We start from the raw sequence: 22,403 nt of genomic DNA, 5'->3' as shown, positions 1-22,403 counted from the left end.
GCCTGTATTTTTTTTTTTTAGAATACACTCCTAGAGTGAAAAACTGCTGTATCTCTATCTGCATGTAAACTGTAATTATGAACTGACTCAGCCCTTCTCCAGAAAAATATAACTGCAAATAAAGCAAAGCTGACATTCATCCAAAGAAAAGAAAAAATATCTTTAGGAGTTTGCCAGTAACAGGACTCTTGACTTTGAAATGTGTGCCCAAAAATAATTTCCTTCTTAGGAAAGACTCTGGAGCTTAAAGGAGTCTGCGATTATTCATGCTAAAAGAGATTTTTTTTCCATATCTATCCTTCAGTGCCATCTCTTGACATACCTCCTCCAGACTGAAGAGGACTCCACCAATTGGGGCACCAAAGGCCACAGATACTCCTGCTGCTGAAGCAGCTGACAACACCTGGAAAAGAAAAATGGTGAGGGTTTTCCTGCAGTCTGTGATATGCTTTAAACATGAAGAACAGAATCTCATTACATTACCAGTTTCTTCTGTGTTTCTATCAAGGACACACAGACTTGCTAACAGAAAAGCATCAAGTAACTGGATCAGAGTGCTCATAAGATGTGGCCAGTGGCCCCAGCAGCCACCATCTAGGTACTAGCCATGACGAAGCCAAGGACACAGCTCAAAGCCTCCACAGCAAAGCACCCAAAGGAGTCTACGCTTCAGTATGAAACTGCTGATATCTCATTTTTAAGAAATTGTAGTAAGCTTTCTCTGTGCTAGATGTGTGTGGCAAAGAAGTCCACCCATCGCAAATATTATTCAAGGGACAAAAACTGATGACAGACTACATCACTTATATATCAGTCCTGGAGATCTGCGCTCAGTAGTCTTCAAGCAAAAACTTGCAGAAGGATCTGAGGTGAACTGAGATTAAGCGAGAGATTAAGAGAAACTCAAGCAGCAGCAGCTGGTCCTACAGCATCATGGATGAATTATGTTCAATATATGAGGATGGTTAAAGTGAGTGCTAATTATAACAAAATTGGGCAAATTCCTTGCAAAAACCCTGACACCCAGGTAGCAGCCCTTATATGCCTGTGGAAGAATACACAGAGGAACTCAAAGAATTATTACGTTATTGTGAGATAAGCAGCTAAACCACAGGTAAGTTAAATGATTTAAGAATAAACGGCTTTGAAATAGGAAGTGAACCCAAATTTCCCATGTTCTGCGGTCTCCTTCTAGAAGTTGGGCCTGAGAACTGAGGCAAAGCTGGGACGACACCCTTTTTTATCTTACAATATGAAAATTTTATTGAATTAATAAATACGTTAAATCTTGCTACTCTCTGTGCCCACACTTGCTTTCATTAGCATGGCACGCTCTATTGGGTTTAGGTGACAAGGTTTTGGTAGCGGGGCGAGGGGGGGCTGCAGGGGTGGCTTCTGTGAGAAGACATCAGAGGCTACGCCCACACCCAGCAGAGCCAGTTCCAGCTGGCTCCAAAATGGACCTGCCACTGGCCAAGGCTGAGCCTGCCCGTGATGCTGGTAGTGCCTCTGTGATAAGGAAGATAAGATAAGGAAGGGTAAAAAGCACTGCACAGCTGTGAGAGAGAGGAGTGAGAATACATGAGAGGAACAGCCCTGCAGACACCAAGGTCAGTGGAGAAGGATGGGGAGGAGGTGCTCCAGGTGCTGGAGCAGAGATTCCCCTGCAGCCCCTGGTGCAGCCCATGGTGAGGCAGCTGTGCCCCTGCAGCCCATGGAGGCCCATGGTGGAGCAGATATCCACCTGCAGCCCGGGGAGGACCCCACGCCAGAGCAGGGGGATGTGCCCAAAGGAGGCTGTGACCCTGTGGGAAGCCCACGCTGGAGCAGGCTCCTGGCAGGACCTGTGGACCCATGGAGAGAGGAGCCCAGGCTGGAGCAGGTTTGCTGGCAGGACTTGTGACCCTGTGGGGGACCCACGCTGGAGCAGTCTGCTCCTGAAGGACTGCACCCTGCGGAAAGGGCGCAAGCTGAAGTAGTTCATGAATGTCTCCCTCCCATGGCTCGGACCCCACGCTGGAGCAGGGGAAGAGCATGAGGAGGAAGGAGTGGCAGAGACAAAGCGTTACAAACTGACCACAGCCCCCATTCCCCATCCCCTTGTGCTACTTTGAGACAGAAGGGTCAGGAGTGAAGTTGAGCCTGGGAATAAGGCACAGCTGGGGCAAGGTGGTTTCAGTTTTGTTTTTATTTCTCACTATCCTACTCTGTTATTAATTGGCAATACCGTAATCTTCCCCAAGTCTAGTCTGTTTTGCCTGTGATGGTAACTGGTGAGTGATCTCGCTGTCCTTATTTGACCTATGAGCTTTTCATCTTATTTTCTCCTGCTGTCTTGCTGAGGAGGAGGGGTGAGAGAGCGGCTTGTTGGGCACCAAAGCTAACCCACCACACACTCACTACCAACAACAAAATGAAACAGAGCAGAAACATGGTTGTCACCAACCCTTTTCCAGGAATACTTTGTTGACAGGTTCAAAAGTCCTCTGCTGTCCTCACAACTAAGACGCTCATCGATTACCAAAATGTAGAGCCAAGAACAGAAAGAATTTAAGTAAAATCAAATGGTCTCTGATGTAGGAGAAACCCAAACTTACTCTGACATGGAAGCAATTTACCTTGGAGAATGCTAGGGATAATACAATGTTCTTAACACAATAAATAACATTGATAATTCAAGCCTAAACACTGTCCGAGAGAACAAGTATCATCTTTTAAACAAACTGGTGTAAATGCACAGATATTCAACATGCTTTTGCAAGAACTCACCTCTCTTTTTTTAGCTTCATTTGTGCTGTACTTTGGAAAGAGGTAGGAAAAAATATTCCCACAGCAGCAGGCAACATGTACCAAGGGACCCTCTTTTCCTAAACTCAAACCTGATGCGACAGCCAAGACTAAAGTAATTGTTTTTATCATCAAAGTCCACTTCCCCAAGTAACCTCTGATGATGAAGCCACTCAAAATAGTTTTTATCTGGAAGAAAGAAAAAAATAATATATCCTTTGTTCAGAAAATAATTACTTTTATCAATTTAGTTGCATAACTTCAAAAATAGCCTTTTCAAATGACTAACTTTATCACACTTTAAAACATGTACTGTTCAGATTGCTACACTGAGTCCATCTGGTTGCCAGAGGCTTTCCATTTGCAAGTTACTCTTAAACACTGGACAATAACATACAGCAACATTATCAATTACATTTAGTAGGAAATTAATCTGCAGTAGCTTCTAAAACTGCATTCATTGGTTTATCATGTAAATTATCACATGAAAGTCAGAAAACTCCCAAAGGAGAAATAAACCTGCAAAAACTATACTCAAGGTCATCTACTGTAGCAATATCACATTTGCACCAATTTTACCCCTCTCTGTTTTCTCCTTATGTTTTACCATCTCTATATAAAAATTTAACAGTGACATAAAGATGGAAAAGATCAGCCTTTTCCCACTAGAAAAGATGTGCCACTTGCCTAAGGTATTACTTTGCCTAATGGTGTCATACTATTAGCCTGTAAAATATGCCCATATATAGGAAATAATATAGTTATCATAGGAAAGGACAACGTCTATAAATAGGATACACACAAAACACTGGGCAGCTGTGTCTAGAAAGTAAAGGTTAGCTAAATCTGGAAACCAATTTAGGATGAAATCTCTTCTGGAGTAACAGCACAGAACTACTCCAGGCTCATTCAGAGGCAGGATTTGTCCTTCAACTTCTACAGTACACATACATAAATAAATATTTACAGAATGACTGGAGAAGTGAGACTGACCAGACTTTGACTTTGGGTTTTTTCCCTCCCTTTCTGTGTATAGCAGCAGACAGCAATTGTAGAAAGAATGAGATTTTGAGGATATTAAACATTTTACTTTGTGACTGTCTGATGGTTTGTGCTAGTTAAGGCGATTAAAGCCAGTGGAACAAAAGATCAATTGCTATACCAAAGGACCGTATCCTGTCAATGAACTACTGCTCTCTTATCAGCGGAGGGAGGTCGGGATTGGGGGAGCTCTGGAAATCACTCTTCAGAAGTCCACCCTCTTAAGCTAAACGCTTCCTTAAAAAGTAGACCAGCCAGAAGCATACAGCAAAATCTACAAACTCAGGAGGTTCTCTGACATTTGGGGTATTTTTCTGAGCGACAATCAGCACAATTACATTATTTCAGTTTGAATACTTGTATTAATGTATTTCATCAAAGTCACAGGGCGCTCCCTCTTGCCTTCCCCTGACCCTGTAAGGCAGCAGGAATTTTCATATTAACATGAAACATCTGTAATGTGTACATTAGTTAGACCTCACCTCAGGTATCCCCGAGCCACAGGCATAGGGAGCAAATACCTTCACCAGAGAAACTGCTAAGAAGGCAAAGCTCAAAGCCCAGAAAATGTACATTATGTAGTTCATTATGTATGAACCTGGACCCTAAAAGCAAAAACAAAACCGAAAAAAAAAGTCAGAATATAAATTTGATGCAGAAGCAAAATCACTACTTAAAATAACCCAGAAGTACTCTTGCTGCAAGCACACTTATGCACACATTTTGAGGGACAGTAATTATTACCAGTAATTATTACCAAGCCAAGGAAGAGTGAGTTTTGTTTAAAAAGCATAAAGTCATGACACCTGCACATCAGCAAAGACTGGGTTATACAAGGTAGAAAGTGTTCTAACACTTCATCTTAAAAAGGAAAAAAACATAGCACAGGTATTTTTTAATAGCTATTAGCTGCTAAAATCTACTGAATACTGAGTAAATCGTCTTTATTTAAAAAAAAGATTTGTGGTAGAAAAACTAAAACCAATCTATTCTTAGTTATCAGAGAACACCACAAATTTCATTTTTATTTTTTTATTTATAGCTATGATCAAGAATAGAAATTCTCACGTCATCAACAGTTATATACTCTCGTAACTTCCTTACACCTGCAACACTCCAAGCCCCCGGCAGTGCACATTTATTACACTATGACCTATTAATCAATTCAAATGCTGAAAAACGGAGCAGACAGTACAATCCAAATCTGTGTTTAGTACCCTGACCTTTAGACCATTATTTTCTTTTCATGTTCAGTCCAGCTGTTGCACAAGACCATCAAAGAATGGGAACTTACTTCTGCTTGCCCAATTATTAGTTCTGCCCATGTTTTCCACTGCGGACATTTATCTCTCTCTTCAAATGTAGTCTCATTTGAACCCCAACAACACTGTTCATGGTTAAACCACAAAGCACTAAGGCAAATGCCTTCCTTTAAGTCAGTCATCCAGTCAGCAGCAATGTCAATTAATCCTGCCAATGCCCCTGTTGTAGAAACAGTTTTGTATTAATATTCTGGTAAATAGGAATAACAGACCCAGCTAAAATGAAGAAATGTGCTGGTATTAATTGATGTAAATTGAAATTACAGAAAACCTAAAGAAACAGACATTTAAAGTACTACTGATTTCCAGGAATATATCCTATTTGCAACATGGTAAGATAAGTATTTGCTGAATAATCTCGTACCTTGTATAGTTCAAGTTTGTTTTTTTTTTTCTTCCTATGCCACAGTTCTCCAACAGTCCACTGAAACTAAGGAGTTAAGAATCAAAAGAGGTCTGATACCTTTTGTGATGAGAAAGACAACAGACCTTCTGACAAAACTACCTTGGCATGCCCCAGAGAACTCATGAACTACTCTACTATGTTTTGTACAAAGCAGCACATTTGGAGAAAATAATTCTTACCTTGCCAACAACAGTTTTAGAAAAAACATAAATAAAACACCAAATTAACCCTGATGACATTCATGCGATCCATACACAAAATGACTTAATTCTGTAACATGGTGGGCACGTAAAATTCCTACTGCAGGTAACAAACAGTATAGATACTAAGCAGTTCACAAACTCAAAGCTTAAGAGGGATTCTGTGTTGTAACTACATGCAGAAAACTTGCTGAAGAGTCCTCAAAAAACAGGCATTACTTAGGAAATTGCTTCAAAGGATTTTAAAAGTTTTTTTTTTTAATTTTTTTATATTTTTTTATATATTTGTATTTTTTATATTTATTTTACAAAAGCAAAATAGTTTTTCATGGTAGCAGTATACTGAAAAACTACTAAAGTCAGTATTTTTGTGAATATGAACAACTGTTAATCAGTTATAATTTACTATTTTAAGGTATTAATCACTACTAGAAATAGCTGTCTAGAGACAGCCACAATTTACTTGTGTAAGCTGGTAGTAGACAATTACCTCCAATTTACTAATTTATGTTTACTAATCTTGACAGACCCTCAGTTTGAGGTCCTGAGCCAACCAAAGTCAAAGTCAAAGGCAGTATTTCAGTAGAAGAAAATCTCACCTAAATTAATCAAAATACATAAACATATGATCTCCCCATGACGGAAATCAAGGTTGTACCATTTAAGATTCACTAGACACATACAACAGAAAGCAACTGAAGCTGAAACACCTAGGACCAGTCATGGCCAGAATTTGCTCACTTTGTTGCTTGAAACATAGTAAAGCAATTTTAATATACATAGCAGCTTGGGGGGTGGAAACCCAACACTGCATGTTCCCACCCAAATTATCACAAGCAATTTCCAGTAATTATATACTCCCAGACTGTACATTTGGAGGTATATAAATATGCTACAGATTTTGCATATATATTAATTTATATGTGATTTGTGAAAGTGATTATGTGTATATCTAAGTAGTAATTATGCAGTTACCATGCCTTTTTAACAGGCACAGCCATACTCTCCAAGTATCGAATTTTCCTAGCATTTAATCTAAATCTCCGTTTGAAATACTTTTTTGGAAAAACTGGGCACAAAATTTGTGATTTCTCACTCCTGCACATTTTGGTCACTCCAAACTATGCTGACAGAAAGCAGCATAGCACGTCAATGGGGCCACAAACTATCAGACGATTTTAACTGTAAAACTTATCCCAAAATACATTAAAAAGACAAGACAGAGTTGAAGTAGAGGCCAACAAACTCTACCTGCTGAAGCTAGTTATTTTCTGTATAAAGACCTCTAGAAAGGTATGATGTAAACATATAGCTAGACTTTGCTCATGTATAAACACATGCTTTACAGGGAAGTGCGTTTACCAAAACTACACATATACCAGAGCTCCTTTTTGGTCCTTATGGAATAAGCTAATGGGTTCAGTAAAGTTCCTAGCAAAAAACCCCAAACAAACAAACAACAAAACCCCCCACAAAACCCCAAAACCGAATTCATAGCAGAAAAAACATCTAGCACAATCAATTAATACACTTTCACAAGAAATCCTACAGGAAAAAAGCAAAATTTAACAGAAAGGGAAAGCACAAATCTCAATCACAGGCTTAAAGAACATTGATAGTTTAGTAGGTGGAAGTTCACTATCTCTGAGAAACTCTCACTAAATTCAGTGAGGATTTTGTTTTCCATTTGGTTAGTAAACCCTCCCCTCAAAATGCTAAAGCCTGTAAATCAAGATAGTCAACCTTCTCCTTCCCTCACGGCATTATGGTAGTAGTCTGAAACAGCTCTTATCCAGGTTGGTGGATAACACACAGATGAAAAGCACAGTAACTACACTTGCTGACAAATCTAAGAAAGAAATCCTCTGCTTTTTAATTTACCTGATGCCAAACCAGTTAGCGTGACCACTAGCCATCCTGACCATGCATCGTACAAACTTTTTGTCATCTCCCATGCTGATTCTTTCTTCTTGCTGTTAATCTGCAAAGAGAAATCGTTATGTATACTCGTATGCGTTTCTGTAATATGAATAGGAGAGGAAAAAGTATGTATGACATACAAACTGCATGATGCAAGCTGCAGGCAAATATACCCTCTCTTTAAACTACAAGCATTCTCCTTGTCTTTAGTGCTTTACGTAGATAAATCAGCTTGGTTTTTCACATATCAAACACCTGACAGAGGAAAGTAAATTTGCTTAACTTAAAGAACTAAAACCCAGGAAATGCATTATTAAGATAAATTAATACTTTCTACGATACACATTTAAAACATGTAATTGTAAAATTATTTCTCTCCTAAATCTTAAATTATTTTTTGTTGAACCTCAAATAAACTGTTAGTGTATCAGTAATAAGCTATTCCATACAATTCAAATTCCTAAACTTCTATTTAAAATATAAATATCTTTCTTTAGACTAAAAACCTCACAAAAATAAAACAAAACCAGAAACTGGGTTACTATCCCATAAGACTTCTAGATAACTATTGCTAATGACATCTGAAGTTACTGTCCTGAAAAACTAGTAATTCTTATTTTAGCCTTACTTTACTTTGTGTACTTAGCTGAAATTTGTGCATAACTTGTTTTATGATTAAACCTTCATTATGTAATTGGATCCTAAGTCTTATGATTTTTTCATACTGTAAAAGGAGGGAGAAAGTATGTGCAACAAACGGAAAAAAAAAATCAAACCACAAACAAACCAAGAAAGCACAATACTAGACAAGGAAATCTAGAAAAAAATACCACCCCTAAAGCAAATAAATATATTTTAATTTCCTCTACATTTGTGAGATTCTCAAACTGTTTTTTTTAAAAATAAAAAAAGTTATTTCCACAGTAGCATGTGTTTCAAAACCACCATGAACTAGTACTCATTCCTTCTTCTTTCTACATCTTTGATTACATGGCCAGTCAGTCTCCTATCATGCAGGGCATATTTATAAATTTCACAGTAGTTCTGTGATGATAAACTGTGAACTGCCTTGTCTGATTTTTATGGTCTCAGACATTAAAACAGGTAACAGCTGTGAGACTTCGCCCTAGGTAACCTATTTCCAGGTGTGATCTGCCTTGCCAGGATTTGGTCAGGCCCAGCATGCTTTTGCTTAAAAAAGCACTAGGTAGTGCAATTGTGGATTTTTTTTTTTTAAACTCATTTAAGATTTTTTTTTTTTTTTAACCATGTCAAAGTAAATCAGCATATACATCCTACATTTGCTTCCAGAAAGTTAAAAATGGTGTTTCCAAAGAAAGCAGAATAACGCTACAGTATTGTACATGAAGGAACCTCTCCCCTGGCCCCTCCATACAATTACAATTAATTTTTAACTATTCATTTGATCAGTTAAAAAATATTTTAGGAGAAACCACATCTCCAAATCTGTTCTGTTTTTAAGGTTAATTAACGTAAGCATCCCAAAAGTTTGGCAGTAAGGCTCTAAATAGCATATTTCCTCCTAAAATGCTATTAAACAACTCTATTACATGAATGACAGTATCTAGCATGTTACTGACTAACACAGTTTGAGTCCATTTCATAGAAGAACTCATTGCAGAGCACACTGATGAAGATGAACAGCCTGAACTTGGAAGATCTTCTGAATAAATCAATAGAAAAGAGGAGAAAGCAAGTTCTGTGATGGGAGAGTGGAAAGGACATTTACCATACAAACTGAGACTATTATTTTGTTAAGCATGTATACACCTATATAAGTGTTTTAGAGATGAGAATTTTCACTTTCCATAATCCAAACAACCGCAGCACTACATAGCAGTAGCACAGATACACTTGTGTCAGTATAAAAGCAATATACATCAGTGCTCACTTTTCTGTACAAGTACCACCATAAGCATGACTGCACTATTACAAATATATCTAGACTGGAAAATAGCCTTATATATACTAGCATGCAAAAAAGGCAGTACTGTAAATTGGGTGATGGGGAACTATTCCCACTCCATTAAATTACTGTTTCCTTTTCAAGTTATAATACTGTTGCAGGACTGCAGTTATCAATGAGACGGTGCCTTTTTTAATAGCATTCAAGTTGTTCTAGATGACGTAACTACTTACAAATTTGAAGTATGCACATATTTCTATTTGTTACTAGATCAGACCTTAATTCTGACATCCAACAAAAAATATTTTCCAAGTATTGTTATTTATCTCAAGTACCCGTCTATGTCTTTCTCTGTCTTTGCACTTCTCTCGAACCCAGTCAATGGTATGGAAGTCATCGTATGTTCCTACTCCAGGAATTGGTTCATCCAGAAGATCCAGCAGATGTGTTGAACTGTTGATACTTCCTCCATTTGTCATTGTATAATGAGTTCCTGTGGCAGAGAAAAGACAGAAATGAATTAATTCTGCAACAAACAAAGTATTTTAATGTTCATAACACTACAGCATGTAGAATTTCTGAAGAAGTAATTAAGACACTTCCCATAATATGCGTATTTTACTTCATTTAGGTCTCTCAATGTTGCATGTCACTATTCTTTTTCTGTCCTCATCTGCAGGTTAAATTTGCATGTTAGTGACCTTGTAATTCCATTGGTTAAATACAAATGTACTAGTCAAATTGCTGTTCTGTTTTGTGTGCAGTCTCCAGAGAAACTTCAATAGAACAAAGTGGAAAAAATGAGCAGCTTCAACACACATTTAACTTGAAGTTTATTTCAGTTTACAAACTACCAGAGGAAAATCTGACTGTAAGAAAACAAACCCAGATGATTAAAGTTCACAGCACTTCCATACGTTGCCAGTTATTTTTAAATATACATACCATTGATTACCAATCTCTCCCACATGTCTAAACCAAACTTAAAATACATTATCAACAGATTATCAGTGCAGCTAAAAAGCAACAGAAAGCTAAGCAAATACTTTTTTTAAAAAGTTTTTATTTATTTATTTCAGGTAACTCACAGAACAGCCCTCAGTCATGAGAAGTTGGAAATACTGTGTAAAGAAAATGTCTTCTACTAGTTTGTCATCACTAGCTAGTTCCTTCACAAGCAGCTTGCATAGCAACACCCCCAACAGTCTTTCTTTCAGTGATCAGAATAAGAAGAGCAAGTGGAGTACTGCGAATTTTTCTCTCTTCACAAGTGTCCTGGTTTCGGCTGGCATAGAGTTAATTTTTTTCCTAGTAGCTGGCATAGTGCTGTGTTTTGGATTTAGTATGAGAATAATGCTGATAACACGCTGATGGTTTAGTTGTTCCTAAGTAGTGTTTATACTAGTAGTCAAGGACTTTTCAGCTTCCCATGCTCTGCCAGGTGCACAAGAAACTGGGAGGGGGCACAGCCAGGACAGCTGACCCAAACTGACCAAAGGGCTATTCCATACCATATGACATCATGCTCAGTATATAAACTGGGGGGGGGCTGGCCGGGGGTGGGGCAGCAATTGCTGCTCAGGGACTGGGTGGGCATCTATCAGCGGGTGGTGAGCAACTGCATTGTGCATCACTTGCTTTGTATATTCTTTTATCATTATTATTATTATTATTACTTTCTCTTCTTCTGCCGTCCTATTAAACTGCCTTTATCGCAATCCATGGGGTTTACTTTTTTTTTTCCGATTCTTTCCCCTATCCCACCGGGGGGAGGAGGGTGAGCAAGCGGCTGCATGGTACTTAGTTGTCAACTGGGGTTAAACCACAACAACAAGTGATTAAGAAAGTTTTAATTTTTTAAGCTTTCTGATGTCATCAATTCTGTAGTATCTTGGCTTTTTTTGAGTTCCTGCAGTATATTTACAGACCCCAAGTATAATTTTCTGCTGGACGGCTGACTAAATATAGCATGGCCACCATTTGCCCACCCAACACAAACTGCTTCTGCAACAGTAATTGCTATAAAGGGAACATTCATAATGAGGTTAATATAGGCAATGATTTAAAAAGTGATTATTCTCACTTGTTTGACTAAGAACAAAATAATTTGGCCAACAGCATATGGCGTACCACAATAATCTCTATTCTTAAAGATGTAGGCCCAAGTTGGCCAAGCCATCTATTGGCTCAGAGAGGCACTAGAACTCATTTCACTAGACTGACACTGGGATGGTTAGGCAGGTGGGGTTTTTTGTGAGTTGGGTTTTCTTGGTTGGTTGGTTGTTTTTTTGAGTTTTTTTAATTGCAGGCTCAGCTGCTTGGTGTTATCAGCAGAAGTTTCCAACTTGTTAACCCCACCCCCCACCCCCCAAAAGAAGTCTTTAAAGGGTCTACCTGTAAACTTTCAAATGCTACAAATGCTGAGTTCACCAGCAACTGACAATTAGATTTATGCATAGGTAAAATGTGCTTTTTCCCTTTAAATTTGTGAAGTCTGAGATCTAGCAGAAGCCGTGCCACATCTGGCATTAGACCCAAAGGCATGCCTCAGCCATCTATTGCTTGAGAGGTCTCATTTACACCTGCTATATAATGCAGTGTTTATTTGGACATTTTCTTAGTGGTGAAAGACAACACACAAGAAAATAATACAAAAATCCTATTAAGACAAAATTCGATGAGAAATCTTCAAGATACACAAACTACTATTCATTACATATACACATTACATATAGAAAAGCTTAAAATTCTATAAAAACATTACTTTTTTTAAAAAAAATCTTGAAGTAAAAGAAGAGAATGCAAATGCAGGAGACAACTCCTCAACAATGCCAATACCATTCTCTCATGCTAGCGTGGCTGCCATCTTAATACCCTCTTCCCCCCAATCTATGCCATATTAAATTCTCCCTCATCTATTCACCATAGCTAAGCCCTGTAAATCTCCTCCCAAAGCTGCTGCTAGTCTCTCTTAAGGCAGATGGAAAGAAGCATTACCTATGCTTCCATTAATAAAAGGCTAACAACAACACATTAAATCAGATTTGCTCATAAAAGTGATTGTGAAAACATTGCTTTAGGACAAGGGATTCAATTCTCTTGCCATTTCCAATTCTTATAACCTAAAAGGAAGTCTAAGATACACGTCTGGCTAGCTGAAAAGGCAAGCCAATCTTGTGGAAGAGGTAGTAATAAAATTCACACAGTAGCGATTAGTTTAGCTCTCAAAATTAAAAGAATAACAGAATACATTATGAAAATGGTTTTTTTTTACATGAAATTAACCTCCTTCGCAAAGCAAGGGGGCATAAACTAAATTCAGCCACAGTTTAATTATTAATCTCCTACAAAGTTACAATGTGAGCAAGCAGTTTCCTGAACCTGACTGATGATGGTAGGACAAAAGCTTGCCTTTGCTCCAGGGGAGTTGGTTTTATGCCCTGCTATATATGAAGCGATATCAAGCTACAAGGAGTATGCAAACCTATGCCACACAAAGCAAAGGAGAGTTGAGAGTTATAAATGTACCACAAACAGTTACAGATTATTTTTTGCATATCATAAGGTGCCAAATTGGAATTCTCTCCAGGGAAACCATCAGTGATGGCACCATACTCGCTGCACCAGACCCCAAGCAGAACTTGGAACAGACTACAAAGAATGCTTGTTGCCTCGATACAATAAAAATCCCACTGAAACTGTCAGGTTCCTACTTTGCCAGCATTTGCTGGCACTGCAAATACTGGAATATAAATGATTACTGTATGATGGGGACGAGACACAGAACAAGATATGAAGCTGAAGAGGTGGTTTTGTTGAATACAGAGCTGCCGTGAACACCTGATAACGCTGAATAGCAATAACCTTGTACCAAGCGAGAAACAGGCAGCAGTGATACCCTGCATTAGTGTGTGGTAGAAAGGCTGCCTTAGAGAGGACCATGAAGAGGACAACTGCACAAAATCTGATGCTCTAAGTACCTAAGATACATAAGTGTATCTGACAGCAGTGGGAGAGGACATTCTGCAGCTAGTATTATGATCTATGTAGCACATAACTATTCTAAAGGAGAATTCAGAGAAAAATACCTTTACCAATACTCAACACTTTTCCAAACTTCCACTCCCCTTTCTTCCCTTCCTCCTCTAGGATTTCACACAGCAAGATGTTCCTTCCAGCTATGACAACAATGATTCTCATCAGCATAAAAACATGCAAATCCTCATCATTTATTGCCAGTTTCATCAAAGTGTTACTATATTTATTTTCAACTCAATAGCTTTTGTTAAAATCCTTACCATAATATAGATTTTTCACCACAACATTCTAACCTCCAAGCAGGAAATCATCATTACCCTGATAAATTGCAGCATTTAGCAAATGTAGCCTTCCGGACATTCCCAGTGTTCAGAAAGTATTTCCCCTTCTTTCCTCCCGCTTTTCCCCAGTCCTCACGTTTCAAGACTCCTTCTCAGGCTACACCTCAATGCAAGTGCTTTTCATCAAAACAGAAGCAGCCTTAGTCTTAAAAACCACAACAAGCAATTATCACACAAGGTATACAGGCACAGTCTCTAGCTATGGTAGGAGAACACCTCCATTTTCTGTATGTACATGCCTGAGCCATTCTGCAGCTGTAAAGAAAGTAAAGCCTTCTTTTTGTTACATAAAAGTTTGCTTAAGGCTTTAGTAGACTGGGAAGCAGATGGTAAAGGTGGCAGGCAGAGCTTTTATTATTACTATTATTCCAAACTAACCCATGTTACTACAGGGAGACAAATAGCAATATACTGATCCTCTGAGAGGCTCAATACAACTCACAGGAATCCTTGCAAAGCAAATTCAACACAATTCTTCCGTACTTTGCAAAACTAAGGTAGCTGGCATCCCTTTATTAGCGCACTCTTCTCCAACAGCATCTTTAACAATCCTATATTCTCAACACATAACTAGCGAGCTGCTGCAATCACAGACTGCAAGCTTGCAGACAGTAAGCTTCTAGACAATAGAAGCAACATTCTGCTTCAGAGAAAGGAGACTGTCTCTTCTAGGTGATTCAGTCACTGTAGGTCTTGCCTGAACTACCTTCTAGGAAGGCAGCTGACTTGTCATCCTTCCATGCATGTAATTCCAAGCCTTCAGCACAATCCCTTCTCAGCAATCAGCTCTAGTAGTGCTGAAGAACTGCTTCAAGTGAAGTTGTTTAAAAAAAAAAAAATTAAAAAAAACAAATAAAGAATATTGCATCATGCTGAAAGAAAAAAACTGTAATAAGCATTAAGGTTGACAGTAATACACTGTACTTTGGGACACCTGACCAGAATGTGGTATAGGAAAAACAAACAAAAATGCTACATGGACAAAACTGGAAAAAGAGAAGTAGATTCCAGCACCATAAAAAAGCTCTCATCTCTGAAGAAGTGGGTTTTTTGTTTGGGACTTTTTTATTTTAATGAGAATGAAAAAAATACAATCCAAAATTGCTTGAGAGGACACTACACCTGATAGAAAAAGCAGTTCTTACCATATTGCTCTCCTTCATTTCCCTCTGAACATGAAGTTACACTGAATGGCTGTTAGCTCCCCACACTGACCCCACCTCCTGCTTTGCTTAGCTAGTCCCTCCTGACACAGAGCAGGAACAAAGAAATTACAGAACTAGTATTTTGCTATACTCACACAAGTTGTTTTATACCTTACAGATTCCTCCTTGCCTTATGTCCCCCATGAGGCAAGGAATATCTCTGCTTTCATACTCTATGTGCCTCATACAAAAAGTCTTCAATCTTGACTGATGTTGGAACTATGATAAAGATGACAAAAAGCTGATTTATGTAGATTACACACAGCATTTTTCAGGTGCCATCCATGGCATTTTCAAAGGCTGCCTCACCTCCTCTAGCAGTGATCCCATACTCCCTTGTCCTTCTGCATCTCAGTCAATTTCTTTCAGATTTGAAAGCAACCCTGGGCAACACACAGCTGATGAAAGTCATGGTTTTTAAAAGAAAAATAGCTGGTAAGTTTTTAGCTAATTCATTTAAAAAAAGATCACATCAGCAAGGACTGATACCTTTAAAACACAAGCAGACCATTACTGACTATTCACTATGGTGCAGTTTAAAAGTTTTCAAGATAAAACAGTTTAAAACATTAACAAATCGAACCATGAGTTGCCGACATTCATACGCTGTTGCATTTTTCACTTCACAGATCTCTTGGCACAAGTCCCCACTGAAGAAACCCAGCAGATCATAAAGATCTTCAGGGTCCAGCTATCCTGTCCCTGGTATGAAGAAATGAAGAGTCAGTGGACCTGGGTTCTCACTTCTTCCTGGTGTTCTCCCATCTGAGGAGGCAGTGGGTTCCAGTTTCCCCACTCTATGATTTAAAAGTCCCACTGAAAGTACACTTAAAACACCTTGAGTTAAAGAAATGAGGGAGCTAGTCTTTCAAAGTTATCTTAAGTACAGTTTCACACAAGAAAGGTGTTTTACAACATACTTGATGCTCCTGATTCCTGGCCTAACTGTTCAAGAACCCTTCCTGACTCACCTTGGGTGCAGTGCTCCTTCCTTTCTCACAAAAAAGAAGAGAAACATCAAGATTGCTGCATCAAGACTGTGCTGCTGCACAAATGCTGCATCCTGGGTAAACAAATGGTGCACGATAGATTTTTATGTGGTTCTCCACCATGTGATTGATTATCTGAACAATTACCCAATATCACCTAGAGAACAAATCCACACAAGCTACAGCCTCCATAGAGAATAAGGTACAGATCTGAGACATGAACAGGCTCAAGAGGGTGGCTAACAGAGTTAACAAGAGACCCTAATTTCATGATAAAGTTTAAGACCCCTTCTACATGCTATAGGGCATATGATAACACATCTCCTGAATGCACATCGCAAAATGCACTGCCCTGTCTCAAACTGAGCATATGTCAGCTTACTCCATTTTATGAAATGAGACCTATCTCTCAGGACCTAACTGCACAGTAAGGCTGAGCTGATCTAACAGACTGCTGCCACCCAAATAGGAGATCTTGCTCCCCCAATTTCTCCCTCCCATTCTTGGTCACACACTCCCAACTCTCACTCTGACCAGCTCTGTCACCCTTGGATCCAGCTGCACAGTAAACCAAGCAAACATGCTAATCCAACTAAGCAGTCAAAACTAACAACAACAAAAAAATTCTGCCATTGTATGGAACTGGATTCAAGTTTCTGTGCTGTCAGACAAGAAATGGAGCCAGTGTAAGAGCAAGAACTGAGAGATGGGGAATGACAAGCATGTTCACCCCCTTCCACAGCAACAAACTGTCAGACTAGTTATATTAAAATATCTAAATGCACCCTTGGGGTCTTGTTAGATTTTAATTACGTCTTTCTGCTGGAAACAATTCAAAATGTCTATATAAATATTAATGTCCAGACACTATACAGTAATATCCATTTCACGGAGCTCAAAACTCCCAAAGGTGGCTACATTTAAAAACATTTCAGAGTTGTGAACACAACAACAGATAAACAATGTCAATACTGGAGTCAATGGCAGAGCAATAATAGGGCCCAATATCTCAAAGGTATTTCTCTACAAGCTATGTAATTGCTAACTCCTACAGCAAGAACACACTAGTTTGCTGCTGCTCCCACATCCCTTCTTCTAGAGAGCACACAACTACACAGTGTGTCCCTCAGCAGCTGCCCTGCTGGCTGACAGCAGTGCAACGTGTTCCATTTGTGCTACTCCGAGCAGTGTGAAAGGAAGGAGCGGGGAGCAGGGCGGGGCGCAGAGAAGAAAATGCAGCCCTGTGAGTGAAAATGAAGCTAATCAGTTTACACCAAAGGCTAGAATAAGCTCTCCCTGACATGACCATCCAGACCTGCTGAGTGCTAAAATCAGCAGGGGCTGTACCTTTCCGGAGGCCAGATACTAATCCATGGCTTTGCTTCACCCGTGTGTCCTTGGGTATCAGGTGGCAAGGGGAATGGAGGCGGGGAAGCACCCTGCATGCAACACACACCACAAGGATCATTTACACTTGTAACAAAGATTTGTACACACAAGATATGTGTTAGTGCCTGAGCTTCTTTCTGCCTCCATATTCAGACCTCAAACTATAAGGCTTTCAATGCAAAAAAAAAAAAAAAAGACAACAAAAAACAATCATCAGTTTATTTAAATTTGTCTGTACCACTCAAGAAGAGTCATTAAGCACTATTGTCTTTTCCTGGCTAGAAGTAATTTTTAAATTTCTAAATCAGAAGCACAGCATACTGTGCCAGAGTGCTATCATTTGGTACTGTTGATGATCAATGATTTTAAAGTTTTTGTAATCAACTAGTAAGTTCCCCTTTGTGCATGTGCTGGTTTTGGCTGGGATAGAGTTCATTTTCTTCATGGTAGCTAGTATGGGGCTATGTTTTGGATTTCTGCTGGAAACAGTGTTGATAATACAGGGATGTTTTCAGTGTTATTGAGCAGTGCTTACACAGAGTCCAGGCCTTTTCTGCTTCTCACCCCACCCCACCAGCGAGTAGGCTGGGGGTGCACAAGAAGTTGGGAGGGGACACAGCCGGGACAGCTGACCCCAGCTGAGCAAAGGGATATTCCTGACCACATGACATCATGCTCACCAAATAAAGCTGGGGGAAGAAGGACGGGGGGGATGTTGGGAGTGATGATGTTTGTCTTCCCAAGCAACCGTTCCGCGTGATGGAGCCCTGCTTTCCTGGAGATGGCTGAACACCTGCCTGCTGATAGGAGTAGCGAATGAATTCCTTGTTTCGTTTTGCTTGCGTATAGGGCTTTTGCTTTGCTTGTTAAACCGTCTTTATCTCAACCCATAACTTTTCTCACTTTCACCCTTCCAGTTCTCTCCCCCTTCCCACTGGGGCAGGGGGACTGAGCAAGCAGCTGTGTTGCTGGCTGGGGTTAAACCACAACAGCGTGTTAACTATGAATTTTCAGACTGTCTCTTCAGTTGGTTCTTCTAAACTGCATCAATGGCTGAAACGCACAAATTGGTCTCTGCATTACAATCAAAATGCATACAAAAATGACAAAACTATATAGACACTAACTGAAAAAAAACCAGCCAGAAAAAATCCGATAGGTGGGAAACAGGAAGACTCAGAACAAGACTTGAGGAACAGGGAAAAGAAATAAAATGTTTTACCAAAGTATTGAGTGATAATCCCCTCCTCTCCATTTCTTCTGCCAAAAAAACCCCATCCCTGGGTTTAAAAATAACCTTTAAAAAAGTAGAAGTTAAATGAAAGCTGAATAGTAGCACCTCAGAGTTAAACCAGACTTTTGAAGATTTGCATCCACTGCAAATGCGCAGGAATCTGAGAAGGCAGCAAAGAGGAGGTCAAATATTGCTCAATGTGTTTAGCATAATTAAACAAAAAAGAACATAAAGAGCTTTGGCTTTTCACTTTAGGTGGAAGAAACACTTCTGTTTCTATGAATCAGTAGAAAAAAATGGCTTTATTACAGATTTCTTGTAGTCTTAAAGGCAGAATGGACTATATTTAGTTAGTTAGGTGTATAATGGATAGGGACTTCAGATATGCAAGTGAAGAGTTTCACTACTAAATTTACAACTTAAACAGAAGATGAACAGTGCAGGAAGGAGATGAGAAAAATAAAAGGTATAAAGATATATGAAGTTAGATAAAGCAAACATTACAAAAGGGAAGTAATCTATCACCTAACAATGGCCAATGCAGTAAGAGTCAGAACAACAGAAATTTAGATAATTAGATTTCTAAGCACTGCTGCTGCATGGACGTAAGAGCTGCTTACTTATACATTGTTTTGAAGGGCAAAGACAGGATGCAACAAAAATAATAATTCTTCCAATATGATTATCCAAATCAGGCCATGTTCAGGCCCAAGGAGGGCATAATCTTGGTTTGTTCATTTGCTTTCCAATATCTCAGATAATACTACATCTCAAAGTGATTTCCAAAATTGAGAAATACATGCCTAAGAGAACCTTATCAGTCATACAGCACATGCAGACAGATAACCTGTAACTACCTACAAAGAACTGTAGTTATATCTCATGGTACTTTCTGTTAATCACCAAAGTCAAATATGCTAAACTCATAATTGAAAGTCCTTATCCCTTTTTTATACTAGCAACATTAAAACAAAGTGCAGCAGACATTCAGTGCTGTAACCATGTTGAGGTTCTCCAAGTAATGCTTTTTCTCAAAGCACTCCATGTCAGACAACTAGAATCATCCTGATCACATATTCTGTCATGAGCCTGTAGTTAGTCTAAAAATTAATTTTATTACTCTCCCTCTGCTACCAATAAAATTTCAGGGTCAAACTCTAGCTCTCAGCTTATGTACGCAACTTTCACGCCCATATACTTCAAAGGTCACATAGAGAATTTCAGTCTCTAATGGCTTTTGATTTATCTACTAATTCTTAAACACGAGGCCCATAAGCAGAAATGCAGACTAAAATACAAAAGTGTAACTTTCACCATTTAGAGGACCTGAACTGGCTCAGGATGCATCTGACTCAAATTCTTCCTAGGATATTATTAAATATCCTCTGCCCATAGCTTATGATAACAGGTGAAACTGGGGGAGGGGGGGATTAAGGGGGGAGAACAGAGAGGTTTCCCCAATGTTACTATTAATAGTAACAGTAGGAGGCAGTTGCACCTACATGCAGCAGTGACTGGTACACAATAAATGAAACCATGAGTTATTTTTGCCTCTCAAAAAAAATTAGGTTTACTAAAGCTAAGTCATCAGTAAATTTCGCATGCTCTTTATATATGCAATTTTCACATCTCCTGGCTACTGACTCAATTGTAGATTATTAGCGGTATAGCATTTCACTGATTTTGCTTGAGGACTTCCAAAATCTAAAATCTAAGGTGTGCTTATGTATATGTAACAAGTAAAAGGGAGTTAACAACCCTTGTGCCTGCTGAAGCTCATTTTGCTGCTGGTAGCCTGGCCACTATACATGTACTGCTATTGCTCAGATTTCAGATTTTTAAAGAATGGTAAAATGAATGCTTATTTTGGGGGAAAAGGGGGGGGGGGGGGGGCAGAATCAAAGAGCAGGAGCATATCTGTGAATGGCTGGAAGACAAGCAAGATGCTGATAAATTGGAACTTTCAAAAGGGTCCAGGCTAGCAAAAATGATGCAAAAATAAATCCAAGGGCAAGGAATTGAGCAACACAAATAATTTATTTATACAACATACATTCCAGCATCTGGTTTATTGTATTAAAAATTCATATGAAAAAGTGTACATGTCAGTTACTTATGATATGTGCTATCCTAAATCAGGACTTCAAAAACCCTGAGGAGAGAAGTAGTACTTTTAACTCTTTTAGTTACCAGAGAAGAGAGTAGAAGTCAACTGTGTTCCTGCAGCTGTATTTCAGTATACCAGGGAGGATAAGGAGGTCTGGAATGATGCATTTAGTAACCATGTAACAAGAAATCTCAGGACAGAGCAAGTTAAAGGAACTCCTGATAAGAAGTATTCAGCAATATCCATATTTTTTTCGAAGAGGTAACGATGAGTAATCAACATTAAAAGATAAACACAAGTAATAAATATATTTTAAAATCCTTCTACATGATGTTGCACAGCATATTTGCACTGGAAAAAAACCCCAAAACATCATCTTAATGCAAACCAACGGGTCAGGCTTTTAATAATAATAATGTATTATAATACTTCGTATTTCATCTCACTGAACATTAGTAAAGGCTGTTAATTAAACCTCAGAGACCCCTAATGATTTAAACAGTCATTTCATCATTGCTGAGGTACAGCCACTGTGGGTAAGCCACTGCAGTCAATTAGTGCAACAAATGCTTTGGTGTTACAAAGCAGTTTTGCATGAAGTGAACGTTACTCTGCAGGACAGAAGAGCTGTCAGTATGTGAATAAGGGGAAAAAAAATCCACAGGCTTTAACAATCAAGCTTTTTTTCTCAAAATATCTTCATCCCTCTTCTCTTAGCTCATTATTACAATGCTCTAAAATCTACATGAGAGGAAAAAAATCTTGGTAATATCCTTTTCTAGGCTCACAGATAATAAATGTCAAGAATTTACTTTAAATTTCTGGTTTTGTCTGTTAGCATTTTAAGCCGTATTTTGATAGCTAGATGACAGTAACAGATTACCACGGTATTGCAAATCAGCAGGAAATACCCACAAATTTTGATGAAATCTATGGAACAAACAGGTCTGGAGACTCAATTTTCTTATGAGTCATATGCACTTGACAAATTAAGATTCGCAAGAGATTATGGTAACACTGCTGGGGTTTTGTTGTTTGTTTGTTTTTAATCTAAACTCACTACAGCAAACCGAAGAAGCACCAGTAACACTGGTTTTGAAATACAGTATTAGAATATAGGAAGTACAAGCCCTAACGGAATTCAATGAAACTGCAAAAAGTGACAAGTCACAACTGGGAATTCTCTTACTGGCTCCTAGCAGTGTCACCACAATGGGAACACCTAGTGTTTTCATTACAGTATTTGTAAACTGTATATTTAATAGCAATACTCCAATGTGCCAGATACCATTCTGCACTGCAAATATCTACTTTTTGTATTGTAAAATTCAACTGAAATCTGGTACCTTCCAGGAATACACAGCAGATCCCATTTCAATGTCTAACTATAATCGGCAGAGTCTGATAGTGCAGTAAGAGGGCTGTTTTGCAGCTTTCATCTTTTAAAATGATCTACAAATCTACTCTCACAGAATGGTTGAGGTTGGGAGGGACCCC

At 38.8% G+C, this 22,403-nt stretch overlaps 1 protein-coding gene across 3 annotated transcripts in view; it reads right to left on the bottom strand.

Annotated features, from left to right (window-relative positions):
• Positions 1 to 22,403, bottom strand: part of CLCN3 (chloride voltage-gated channel 3) — a 75,162-nt gene that overhangs the window by 17,118 nt on the left and 35,641 nt on the right. For all 3 annotated transcript variants that reach the window (XM_075709132.1, XM_075709133.1, XM_075709134.1), the window contains 6 exons: positions 9,939 to 10,096; positions 7,638 to 7,737; positions 5,123 to 5,310; positions 4,311 to 4,433; positions 2,770 to 2,976; positions 323 to 403 (listed from right to left, as the gene is read on the bottom strand). In XM_075709132.1, the coding sequence (XP_075565247.1) occupies positions 323 to 403; positions 2,770 to 2,976; positions 4,311 to 4,433; positions 5,123 to 5,310; positions 7,638 to 7,737; positions 9,939 to 10,096 (857 nt within the window). The remainder of the gene's footprint in view (positions 1 to 322; positions 404 to 2,769; positions 2,977 to 4,310; positions 4,434 to 5,122; positions 5,311 to 7,637; positions 7,738 to 9,938; positions 10,097 to 22,403) is intronic.

The sequence above is a fragment of the Pelecanus crispus genome, chromosome 4 (assembly GCF_030463565.1).
Source record: "Pelecanus crispus isolate bPelCri1 chromosome 4, bPelCri1.pri, whole genome shotgun sequence".
Classification (NCBI taxonomy): domain Eukaryota; kingdom Metazoa; phylum Chordata; class Aves; order Pelecaniformes; family Pelecanidae; genus Pelecanus; species Pelecanus crispus.
This window is presented reverse-complemented; position numbering and strand designations above follow the sequence as displayed.